At 51.1% G+C, this 12,665-nt stretch overlaps 1 protein-coding gene across 1 annotated transcript in view; it reads left to right on the plus strand.

Moving 5' to 3' along the window:
• Positions 1-4,535: 4,535 nt before the first annotated feature.
• The window catches only part of LOC144891202 (testis-specific serine/threonine-protein kinase 2-like), a 48,081-nt gene continuing 39,951 nt past the window's right edge, over positions 4,536-12,665 (plus strand). Inside the window, exon 1 of the mRNA XM_078773576.1 lies at positions 4,536-4,543. Within this exon, the coding sequence (XP_078629702.1) occupies positions 4,536-4,543 (8 nt within the window). The remainder of the gene's footprint in view (positions 4,544-12,665) is intronic.

A 12,665-nucleotide genomic window follows, 5' to 3' on the forward strand; every position in this document is an offset into this window, starting at 1 on the left:
ACGCGGCCGACGTTTTCGGCCGTCGCAGTACGGCATGGGATCGATCACCACATACCAACCACGGGCCCGCCGGTCTACGCCAGGGCCCGCCGCCTCGACCCAGCCAAGCTCGCCGTAGCGAAGGCCGAATTCGACGCGTTGGAGCACCTCGGCATCGTGCGGCGCTCCGATAGCGCGTGGGCCTCGCCACTGCACATCGTGCCAAAGCCGGGGGGTGGATGGCGCCCGTGTGGCGACTACCGCCGTCTCAATGACGCTACCACCCCCGACAGGTACCCGATCCCGCATATCCAAGACTTCTCCGCCCGTCTGGCGGGACGGGTCATTTTTTCGAAAATTGATCTCATACGGGGATATCACCAGGTACCTGTCAGGGCGGCCGACGTCCCTAAAACGGCAGTCATCACGCCGTTCGGCTTATTCGAATTCTTGCGGATGCCGTTTGGTCTCAAGAACGCAGCTCAGGCGTTCCAGCGCTTGATGGACGGCGTGCTGCGTGACCTGCCGTTCCTTTTCGTTTACCTGGACGACATCCTCGTCACCAGCACGTCCCGGGCCGAGCAACTCCTCCACCTCCGAACACTGTTCGGGCGCCTCAGCGAGCACGGCCTCATCGTCAACCCGGCCAAATGCCACTTCGGCACGACGGCCGTTGATTTTTTGGGCCACCACATCACCAAGAACGGGGCCGTGCCGCTGCCAACCAAGGTCGAGGCCATCACCACGTTCCCGCGTCCCCGCACCATAAAGGCCCTGCAGGAATTCCTGGGAATGGTGAATTTTTATCACCGCTTCGTGCCCCCGCTGCTCAACTCATGCGGCCCCTCTACGAAGCCCTCCGGGGCAAGCCGGCCAAGCACGACATCGCCTGGTCCGCAGCAATGGATGCGGCCTTCCAACGCTCAAAGCGGGCCCTCGCCGACGCAACACTGCTCGCTCACCCGGTGCTCAACGCTCCCATCGCCCTCACCACGGATGCCTCCGACTACGCGGTGGGCGCCGTACATGAGCAATGGGTGAACGGGGTTTGGCAGCCACTCGGTTTTTTCAGCCGGCAGCTCCGGCCGAACGAGCTCAAATACAGCACGTTTGACCGGGAGCTCCTCGGTCTACACCTGGCCGTCCGCCATTTCCGCCACCTCCTGGAGGGCCGACCTTTCACGGCGTTTGTCGACCACAAGCCGTTGGTTTACGCCATGGCCAAGGTCACGGAGCCATGGTCGGCCCGCCAACAGCGCCACCTCTCCGCCGTGTCGGAGTTTACCACGGACATCCGGCACGTCGCCGGCAAAAACAACGCCGTGGCCGACTGTCTTTCCCGGGCCAGCGCGAACGCGGTCCACCTGGGCGTGGATTTTGCGCTTATGGCGGCGGACCAAACCACCGACACCACGGTGCAAGCCCTCCGGGCGGCGGACACGGGCCTCCGCCTGGCCGACATCCCCTGCGCGGACACTGTCCTGCTCTGCGACGTCTCGCAAGGCCAGCCTCGCCCCATCGTGCCCGTCACCTGGCAACGCCGCATCTTCGCCTCCCTCCACGGCCTTTCCCACCCGGGCCGGAAAGCTTCCCAGAAGCTGGTGTCGGCGCGTTTCGTCTGGCACGGCCTTCGTCGGGACGTCCGCGATTGGACCAGCACCTGCACGGCCTGCCAACGGGCCAAGGTCCACCGACACACCCAGGCCCCGCTGGCACCTTTCACCGTGCCCGAACGACGTTTCGACCACGTCAACGTGGATCTGGTGGGCCCCCTCCCCCCGTCACGGGGGTTCACACACCTGCTCACCATGGTGGACAGGACCACCAGGTGGCCGGAGGCCATTCCCCTCGTCTCCACCACCACCGCTGACGTGGCGCAGGCTTTCATCGCCACCTGGGTCGCCCGCTTCGGCGCACCGGCGGACATCTCGTCAGACCGCGGACCACAGTTCACCTCCGAGCTGTGGGGCGCGGTCGCCCGCAACCTGGGGGTCAAGCTCCACCGTACTACGGCCTACCACCCCCAAGCAAACGGGTTGTGCGAGCGATTCCACCGCTCCATGAAGGCCGCGCTCATGGCCGGCCTTCAAGATGGCGGTTGGGCCGACCGGCTGCCGTGGGTCCTTTTGGGCCTTCGCACGGCCCCCAAGGAGGACCTCCAGGCATCCACCGCCGAGCTTGTCTATGGCCAGGCGCTACGCGTCCCGGGCGAATTCGTGCCCGACGCTACCAGTCCCTGGTCCGCAGCTCACCAGCGCTCGGACCTCCAGGAGGCCGCCCGACGGTTTGCCCCCGTGCCAACATCCCACCACGGTGACCCCCAGTCCTACGTCCCCCCAGCACTCCGCACAGCGGAGTATGTTTTTGTGCGTCACGACGCACATCGGTGGCCACTCCAGCCGCCGTACGACGGGCCCTTCCGGGTGCTGCGACGGGACGACAAGTCATTCGTCATCGACATCGGCGGCAGGTCGGACTGGATTGCGGTGGACCGCCTCAAGCCGGCGCACGTGGACGTCGACGACCCACCACGGGTGGCCCTTCCGCCGCGGCGAGGCCGCCCCCCGTCCATGGTGCCCCCCACTCGACCGCCCACCACCTCACCGGACCCCCTCCCACGACCCGCCAGGGGTCGCTTCGGCCGGGTCATCAGGACCCCCCTCAAATTGACCCTGCCGGTGCAAGTCGATTCTGGGGGGACGTGTGTAGCGGCTGCCGCTGGGTTTTCACAATCGCCTTGCACCTATCAAGGACGCGGAGCGATCACCATGCCGGGCTCGTCCAGGACGCCCGGGCAGGCCCGCGCTCAACTTGCCAGGCCTCGGTCGGGACGCCCGGGCATGCCCGGGCAGGCTCGCCCTCAACTTGCCAGGCCGCAGCCAGGACGCTGGGCCACGCCCCCTGGCGCCGGGCCTGGGCAAACCCCCCGGGATAATAGATATATATTGCTGCCCGATAAACGGGTTTTCAGAGTGCCTGAGTGTTTGATTTGATTAAAGCAACTCGGATGAATTCCAGCTTTTTGTCGCATCCATTCTTCCGATCGACGTGGGAGCCCCAGCTCCTTCAATACCATGGCATAAAAACGATTTGCCCGCAAAGCATTGCACCGCAACGGCGGTCACAGAGTGCCATGCACAGCGTGACGTAGGTAGTGCGCGCAGCGCCCCTGGCGGAATTCCCGGTCCCTACTCAAGATATATTTTCGGCTTTACGGATTGACCAATGTGCAGATTATGAGATAGTGAAGAAAACCATTCTCAAAGCCTATGAATTGGTCCCTGAAGCCGGCAAAAATTCCGGAATGCCAGGAAGAGGGAGAGTGAGACCCATGTGGAGTTTCCCAGTATGAAGGAAACCATGTTTGATAGGTGGTGTGACTCGAAGGGGATTGGGAAGGACTTCAACCTGTTGCGACAATTGATCTTGGTGGAGGAATTCAAACAGTGTGTCCACGCGGACATTAAAGTACATCTGGATGAGAAGAAAGTACCAGAGTTGTATGAGGCAGCAACCGTGGCAGATGACTCTGCCTTGTATTACGGATTCGGCCCTAAGAGTTGTTGTTTTGATTATATTGTTGTTGGTTCGAAGTATTCTGGTGATTGTGGTTGAAGGGAAAGGGTTATTATAGTTAAAAGATTTAAAAGCGCTCCTGGTAAAATGTGGCCGGAAATCCGGATCGTGACCGGAAGAGGTGGAGCGAGGAAGAAGAGGCGGTAGGAGATCGTGAAGGGACGTGAACCTCAGGTAAGTCTGTCGGTCCATCTTGTACATTCGTTCCGGAACACAAGTCACAAGGTCGAGGCTCATGAAAGACACGCAGGACACTGACGGCGGAGACCTGTGGACACAATAAGGAGGTGGACCAACTGGAGGTTCTATAAACGGGATGACAGATGGGAACAGACCCTTTTCCCGCTTGTTTAGCTTGCCAACGAATATGACGCCGCGCACTGCATCATGGGTACTGAATCCACTCTATTTGGGGAGTTCATCCAAGAGATGGAAGACCACGTGTGACCGGCAGATGATAACAATTATTGTTAGTTTGGTTGGGAAAATGTCGGTCTTCGCAGTAACAAGACCACAAAGGTGCACCAGGTGCCGATAATACACTTTTTGCTCTCACCATCAAGGTATAGCTAATGGGAAATGGTCGAACACAATGCGGTTCATGAAGCGATATAATTCATTATTAATCGACGAGTATTTATTTATTTCCATGTTATTTCCCGATCACTCTTTTGGCGCCTTTTTATTCGTATCTCATAATCATTCGTAATTATCAATATTATTTAATTAAACCTCCCCCTGCCTTTCCCCTCGCAATTGGTCTTGCCACATGCAGTATTTGTTTTAATCCTTTACCTTTGGATCTCGTGTTTTGTAAATAAATTATTTAAACATTCCTTGTGAGCGACTGGTATTTTTAACCACACTGAGCGGTGTAATGGCGACAGGGTTCGCTCTGAGTTTGGAGGTCGGTGTTCGAAGTCATTCTTGGGTAAATGCTAGTGGCATAGAAAAGGCCCATTTATATGGTATAATGGTATATGGCAAGGTATAGAATGCCATGGCATGTGGCAAAGTAGAGAGAAAAAGGGACATTCAAAAAAAATCTCGCGTGGACTACCCTACCTGCATGCTGGACTACTCTTGTGTTCTGAGGAGGAACCAATTAATGCTCCAGGAAAGACGATATAAAAGACTTGAAAAGAGATAGAGAGATTCCAATCTCCCGCGAGTGAAGGTGAGCAGAAAGTCTTGAAACCAAATTGATGATCAGAGATCAAGCCATTGGAGAAGAGGAAAGATTTCATATCTGAAGCAATGATGGATTCCATGACTTTGCTGATAATTGGGAGAAGGCTGATTGGTCTGTAGTTGCTAGGATCTGTTTTTGCACCTCTACTCTGGACATGTCTTTTTGCACCGAAGTCTTTCAATCCTGATAAATCTCACACTCTTACGATGTCTCTCCGAAAAGACCGACTGGACAACCCTCCCATCCACTTTCTGAATAGTCCTCTCCAAGAAGTTCTGTCACTCAAGCTTTTGGGTCTCACTATCTGCCATGATCTTTCCTGGGAAAACCACATTTCAAATCTGGCCTCCAAAGCCAGTCGCCGACTGGAGATCCTCCGTCGTGCGAAGTCCTTCCTTGGCACACCTGAGCTCCTCACCACATACAAGGCTTTCATCCGCAGCTCAATGGAATACTGCTCTCCCCTCTGGTCTGGTGCTCCTGCCTCACACCTAGCTCGTCTTCACGCTGTTGAAACCAAAGCGTTCAGAATCATTGGAATCTCCCGCGATGAAGCTAACTCCAAGGGCCTCTCACTCACTCACCGCAGGCAGGTTGGTGGTCTTTTCGTCTTCTACCGACTCCTCTCTGGCCTTGCCCCCCCAGCTCTCTCTGGGCTCTGTCCGCCAAATATTCCTACAGGTCGCACAAGATCTGCCTGCAACCCTCTTACGGTTAAACTGCCAAAATCAAGACTTTCTGCTCACCTTCACTCCTTCATTCCTCTTTTCTCCCGCCTCTGGAACAAACTCCCTCACTCTCTTCAATCCCACTCCACCCTCCAGGTCTTTAAAACAGCTGTTCACCACCATCTCTTATCCTCCCCCATCCAAAACCTTGATCTTTTCTACCGCCAATTTCGGTCCCCTTGTGTTTTATACCTCCCCCCCCCACCCCCCTTCCCACGCCTCCTCCCCCCAAGCCCCCCCCCCCCTCCCACACTTCTCCCTGCTCTCAAATGTTGTGGTGGTTGTGTGCTTCCCCTTCTCTCCCCATCTTGTCTTCCGCTCCCTCTTTTGTATATTTTGTTTGTCTGGTTGATTTGTTTGTGAAATAAATGTTAGCTCTTCCACGAGCCTCGATTCAGTATCCAAAAAAAAAAGGAAAAAAACAAAAAAAGTAAGGGAAAAAAAAATTGAGAGTCTGATGCCTTATCCATCAGGCTATTGAGCCAGCACGTTAGATTTGTGTAATAATATTTCGAAGAGTTATAAAGTGTGTATATATTTTTATATATTAATTTATGTATATATATTTAGATATATATTTAATTTTAAAGCAAAAACTACAGCACTAAGGTGGAATTTGTTTCGAAAGCCATTAACTAGACCTATTCTCCGATGTATATTCCAAGTTCAATCTAGTTTCAATGTATAGTCCTTGAGATATGAGCGCCAACACATTTTAGGGGACAGACGGACGGACAGACACCAATGTGATTTCGAGGGTTTTCTAAATAAAATTGAAGAATGTGGAAACAGACGTTGCCGGAATTTGGAACATATTACCTCAATGTACAAAGCATTTACTTCTGAAATTTGCAGCCGATTTTGTCCAGTAGAAGCCGAGAAACGTATTTTCAGTCCCCATGTTAAAGCTGCATACAGAAAAACGATCCCTTGTAAAGGGAGGGGTGCTTTGTGCCTTCCTTTGATACACACACACACACACACACACACACACACACACACACACACACACACACACACACACACACACACACACACACACACACACGTACATACATATGCACACATATATATGCATATACATACACATACACACACATATGCACACACATATACACACACACACACACACACACACGGTGGAATTGAGGTTATTCCAAGGTAAGAAATTAACAAATACCGACAGCACATACACCTTTTGACAAGACCCTCTCAAAAACATCAGTCATAACTCATAACACAGGTATACAATCACAGATCCATATCTCAGCTATCTCCCATTCCTGCCAATATCCATGTACCCCTCTATCCCAAATGCTTCCAGATACCTATCAAATGCTTCCAGATACCTATCAAATGCTTTCAGATACCTATCAAATGCCTCCAGATACCTATCAAATGCTTCCAGATACCTATCAAATGCTTCCAGATACCTATCAAATGCTTCCAGATACCTATCAAATGCTTCCAGATACCTATCAAATGCCTCCAGATACCTATCAAATGCTTCCAGATACCTATCAAATGCTTCCAGATACCTATCAAATGCCTCCAGATACCTATCAAATGCTTCCAGATACCTATCAAATGCTTTCAGATACATATCAAATGCTTTCAGATACCAATCCAACCAAACTTTAAACCTATCTGCTGTTTTTGCTGCCACTTCCTGTCTAATTGAGACCAATCCATGCATTAACTACTCCCCGAGTGAAAGACCCCTACCTCCCGAACTCTCCTCTTCTTCACTCTCAGGCTTTGCCCCCTGGGTCTATCATTGTCCATTTTGCTGAAAAGTTCCTCCACATATTCCCTGTATACCCTTCATTATGTCATACATCTCTATTAGATCCCCTCATAACCACCCCCTGTGTAAGGTATAAAGTCATGTCACCTTCAGTCAACTGCTCTGCTCCTCATAGCTTCACCCAGCGGAATCAATCGAGTCACGACACCGAACGCTCTATCTAAAAGTATGTGATGACCCAGAATCAATCTCGTCACGACACCGAACGCTCTATCTAAAAGTATGTGATGACCCAGAATCAATCTCGTCACGACACCGAACTCTCTCTATCTAAAAGTATGTGATGACCCAGAATCAATCTCGTCACGACACCGAACTCTCTCTATCTAAAGGTATGTGATGACCCAGAATCAATCTCGTCACGACACCGAACTCTCTCTATCTAAAGGTATGTGATGACCCAGAATCAATCTCGTCACTATACCGAACTCTCTCTATCTAAAGGTATGTGATGACCCAGAATCAATCTCGTCACTATACCGAACTCTCTCTATCTAAAGGTATGTGATGACCCAGAATCAATCTCGTCACGACACCGAACTCTCTCTATCTAAAAGTATGTGATGACCCAGAATCAATCTCGTCACGACACCGAACTCTCTCTATCTAAAAGTATGTGATGACCCAGAATCAATCTCGTCACGACACCGAACTCTCTCTATCTAAAAGTATGTGATGACCCAGAATCAATCTCGTCACGACACCGAACTCTCTCTATCTAAAAGTATGTGATGACCCAGAATCAATCTCGTCACGACACCGAACTCTCTCTATCTAAAGGTATGTGATGACCCAGAATCAATCTCGTCACTACAACGAACTCTCTCTATCTAAAGGTATGTGATGACCCTGAATCAATTTCGTCACTATACCGAACTCTCTATATCTAAAGGTATGTGATGACTCAGAATCAATCTCGTCACGACACCGAACTCTCTCTATCTAAAGGTATGTGATGACCCAGAATCAATCTAGTCACGACACCGAACTGTCTCTTTCTAAAAGTATGTAATGACCCAGAATCAATCTAGTCACGACACCGAACTGTCTCTTTCTAAAAGTATGTGATGACCCAGAATCAATCTCGTCACTACACCGTCACCGAACTGTCTCTATCTAAAGGTATGTGATGACCCAGAATCAATCTAGTCACGACACCGAACTGTCTCTTTCTAAAAGTATGTAATGACCCAGAATCAATCTCGTCACTACAACGAACTCTCTCTATCTAAAGGTATGTGATGACCCTGAATCAATCTCGTCACTATACCGAACTCTCTATATCTAAAGGTATGTGATGACTCAGAATCAATCTCGTCACGACACCGAACTCTCTCTATCTAAAGGTATGTGATGACCCAGAATCAATCTAGTCACGACACCGAACTGTCTCTTTCTAAAAGTATGTAATGACCCAGAATCAATCTAGTCACGACACCGAACTGTCTCTATCTAAAGGTATGTGATGACTCAGAATCAATCTAGTCACGACACCGAACGCTCTATCTATTTTATCTATCTATTTTGCAATAAATGTTCGTTTCCCATTAATCGTACATTTTTCAAAATCCAATCTCACCCCTCCCCTCCAAATCTTCCCCATCACCCCTTCCCTCAAAAACTTCCCTATCACCCCTCCCCTTCAAAACTTCCCCATCACCCCTCCCCTCCAAATCCACCCCCTTTCCCCTCCCCTCCAAATATTCCCCATCACCCATCCCTTTCAAATCTTCCCCCTTGCCCCTCCCCTCCAAATCTTCCCCATCACCCCTTCCCTCCAAAACTTCCCCATCACCCCTCCCCTCCAAAACTTCCCCATCACCCCTCCCCTCTAAATCTACCCCCTTGCCCTTCCCCTCCAAATCATCCCCATCACCCATCTCTTTCAAATCTTCCCCCTTGCCCCTCCCCTCTAAATCTTCCCCATCACCCATCCCTTTCAGATCTCCCCCCTTGCCCCTTCCCTCCTAAACTCCCCCCACAACCCTCCCCTCCGAGACTCTCCATCACTCCTCCCCTCCTAGGCTCCCCTCTCACCCCTCCTCCTCAAAGCGTCCTCCCCACTTCTTCTCCCTTCCAACTTTCACCTTCATCTCCCTCAACCTTCTGCCTCACTCTTCCCCCTCCTCAAATAACACCTCACTGCGCCTCACCCAATCACCATCAAACCTTTTGTCCGCCCCATTCTTCCCTTTCTCCAAGCTATTCTGAAATCTCTGACACACCTTCAACAGCTCTCCCTACCACTTCCTCCTCTTCCACATCTTACCATACTGCTCCCCCCCCCCCCCTGTTCTGTATCCGATGCTCCCCCTTCCTCTTCTTTAACAGTATGGACCTCAAACATCCGGGGCCTTCGCTCAAACTTGACTGAGCGCTCCATACAGGTTGCTTCTGACAAACCAGACGTGATATGCTAAACAGAAACTTTCCTCCTTCTTGATGTCTCTGATTCCTTGGTATCTCTCCCAAGTTACTCCCTCCTCCGGTATGATAGACCTGAGCCTCGTCCTGGAGGAGGGGGGGGGGGGGGTTGCTCTCTTTATAAAAAACTCTCTTCCTCACTCGCCCTGCAATGCCCTCTCTCCACCTCACCCCCAGGAATACCTTTGGCTACGGCTTCCCCTTCGCTCCCACCTTTTGTTCATATGTGTGTTGTACTGTCCCCAAACAGTGATGACTCCATCTACATCTCGCTGTCTGATAATATGGACCAACTTCTATCTACCCATCCCAACTCTCTCTTCCTCATGTGTGGTGATTTCAATTGTCACCATGCCAGTTGGCTGGGTGTGGGTACCTCTCTCACCAGCCATGGCTCTTCAGCAAAGGACTTCTGTGACTCACTGGGACTGACACAATCTGTCAATTTCCCGACCCGGATCTCAGTCAACGGAGCATCTTCTCTTCTGGACTTGGTTCTGACTAACTTCCCTGAAAATGTCTGCTGCTCTTCTTCTGCTCCAATCGGCTCATCTGATCATGTGCTTGTTAAAGTGGACATCTCTCTGACCCTTCTCAGAGAGCCTCCTCAGCGTCGACGAGTCTGGCATTTCACTCAGGCCAACTGGCACGGTCTTCAAGCAGCCATCAATCATCTGGACTGGTCTCCCATCTCTACCGCCTCTGACATCAACTCTTCCTGGGAATTCTTCCAAAGTAAATTGCTCTCTCTCATGCACAGATTTATCCCATCTCGTCTTCAGTTGTAATGCCCTTCCTCCCGTCCATGGTACACGGAATCTTGTGGTGAGGCTATTACCCAGAAACAACTTGCTTTAGTCTCCTGGAAAGCAAATCCAACGGAAGGAAATCTCATTTCCTTCCACAAAGCCCGAAACAAGTGTGTGTCCACCCTCAGGAGAGGCAGGAAACAATATCTCTCCGTCTCAGGACAGAACTCTCTTATCTGTCTCCCTCTTCCAAATCCTGGTGGCGTCTGGTCAAATCTGTTTCTGGTGTTTGTTCCCCCTCCATCCCCTCCCTCACCTCAAACGGCCACACGGCTGACTCCGCACGTGAAAAAGCTGAATGCCTCAACTCTGTGTTTGCCTCTAAATCTTGTGTACAAAACCCATCCCTCTCTGTACCCACTGTACCCAGTCGTACCCAGCTGCTCCTGGACTCTGTCCTTTCCTCCTGACAAGGTGGAAAAGTTTCTGTCAACCCTCGACTCTGATTCTGCAACTGGACCTGACGGCATCAGCCCACGGGTCCTAAAATCCTGTTCTTCCGCTCTTTCACTCCCTCTCTCTGTTCTCTTCACCCTCTCTTTTGCTTAAGGTCATCTGCCATCTGCTTGGAAATCTGCCAACATCACCGCTTTGCACAAAAAAGGTGCAAAAACAGATCCCAGCAACTACAGACCAATCAGCCTTCTCCCAATTATCAGCAAAGTCATGGAATCCATCATTGCTTCAGATATGAAATCTTTCCTCTTCTCCAATGGCTTGATCTCTGATCATCAATTTGGTTTCAGACCTGGTCACTCTACTCTGGACATGCTGCTTCTGCTTTCTCAACAATGGATGGAGGTCCTCAATGCCAAGCAGGAAATTAGAGCTATCTCCCTTGACATATCACGTGCCTTCGATACGGTCTGGCACCCCGCTCTGCTCACCAAACTCTCCTCTTTTGGTGTCCATGGAAATCTCCACGCATGGCTGGTGGACTTCCTCTCTAGTCGTAGTCAACGTGTGCCCTGAATGGGTTTCTCTCATCTCCTCTTCCTGTTCAGGCTGGAGTTCCCCAAGGCAGTGTTCTGGGCCCTGTGCTTTTTCTGGTCTTCATCAATGATCTCTCTGACTCTCTTGAAAATCCTCTCTATCTCTTTGCTGATGACTCTACTCTCTGTCGCTACATTCTTCATCCCTCAGATCGGCAGTCTGCAGCCTCCTCACTCTCTGCAGACCTGGACAAACAAGTGGAACATGTCTTTCAATCCTGACAAATCTCACACTCTTACGATGTCTCTCCGAAAAGACTGACTGGACAACCCTCCCATCCACTTTCTGAATAATCCTCTTCAAGAAGTTCAGTCACTCAAGTTTTTGGGTCTCACTATCTGCCATGATCTTTCCTGGGAAAACCACATTTCATATCTGGCCTCCAAAGCCAGTCGCCGACTGGGCATCCTCCGTCGTGCGAAGTCCTTCCTTGGCACACCTGAGCTCCTCACCACATACAAGGCTTTCATCCGCAGCTCAATGGAATACTGCTCTCTCCTCTGGGCTGGTGCTCCTGCCTCACACCTAGCTCGTCTTCACGCTGTTGAAACCAAAGCATTCAGAATCATTGGAATCTCCCGCGATGAAGCTAACTCCAAGGGCCTCTCACTCACTCACCGCAGGCAGGTTGGTGGTCTTTCCGTCTTCTACCGACTCCTCTCTGGCCTTGCCCCCCCCCCCCCCAGCTCTCTCTGGGCTCTGTCCCGCAAATATTCCTACAGGTCGCACAAGATCTGCCTGCAACCCTCTTATGGTTAAACTGCCAAAATCAAGACTCTCTGCTCACCTTCACTCCTTCATTCCTCTTTTTTCCCACCTCTGGAACAAACTCCCTCACTCTCTTCAATCCCACTCCACCCTCCAGGTCTTTAAAACAGCTGTTCACCACCATCTCTTATCTTCCCCCATCCAAAATCTTGATCTTTTCTACCCCCGCTAATTTCACCCCAATTCCACTTTTTTGAAATACCAAATTCTGTCCTGGAAGTCCTTGGTGTCCTTGTGTTTTATACTTCTCCCACCCCCCCCCCCCCTTCCCACGCCTCCTCCCCCCAAGCCCTCCCTGCTCTCAAATGTTGTGTGCTCTCAAGTGTTTGTGTGCCTCCCCTTCTCTTCCCATCTTGTCTTCCGCTCCCTCTTTTTATATATTTTGTCTG

This window comes from Myxine glutinosa, chromosome 3 (assembly GCF_964187855.1).
Source record: "Myxine glutinosa chromosome 3, kmMyxGlut1.1, whole genome shotgun sequence".
In the NCBI taxonomy this organism is placed as follows: domain Eukaryota; kingdom Metazoa; phylum Chordata; class Myxini; order Myxiniformes; family Myxinidae; genus Myxine; species Myxine glutinosa.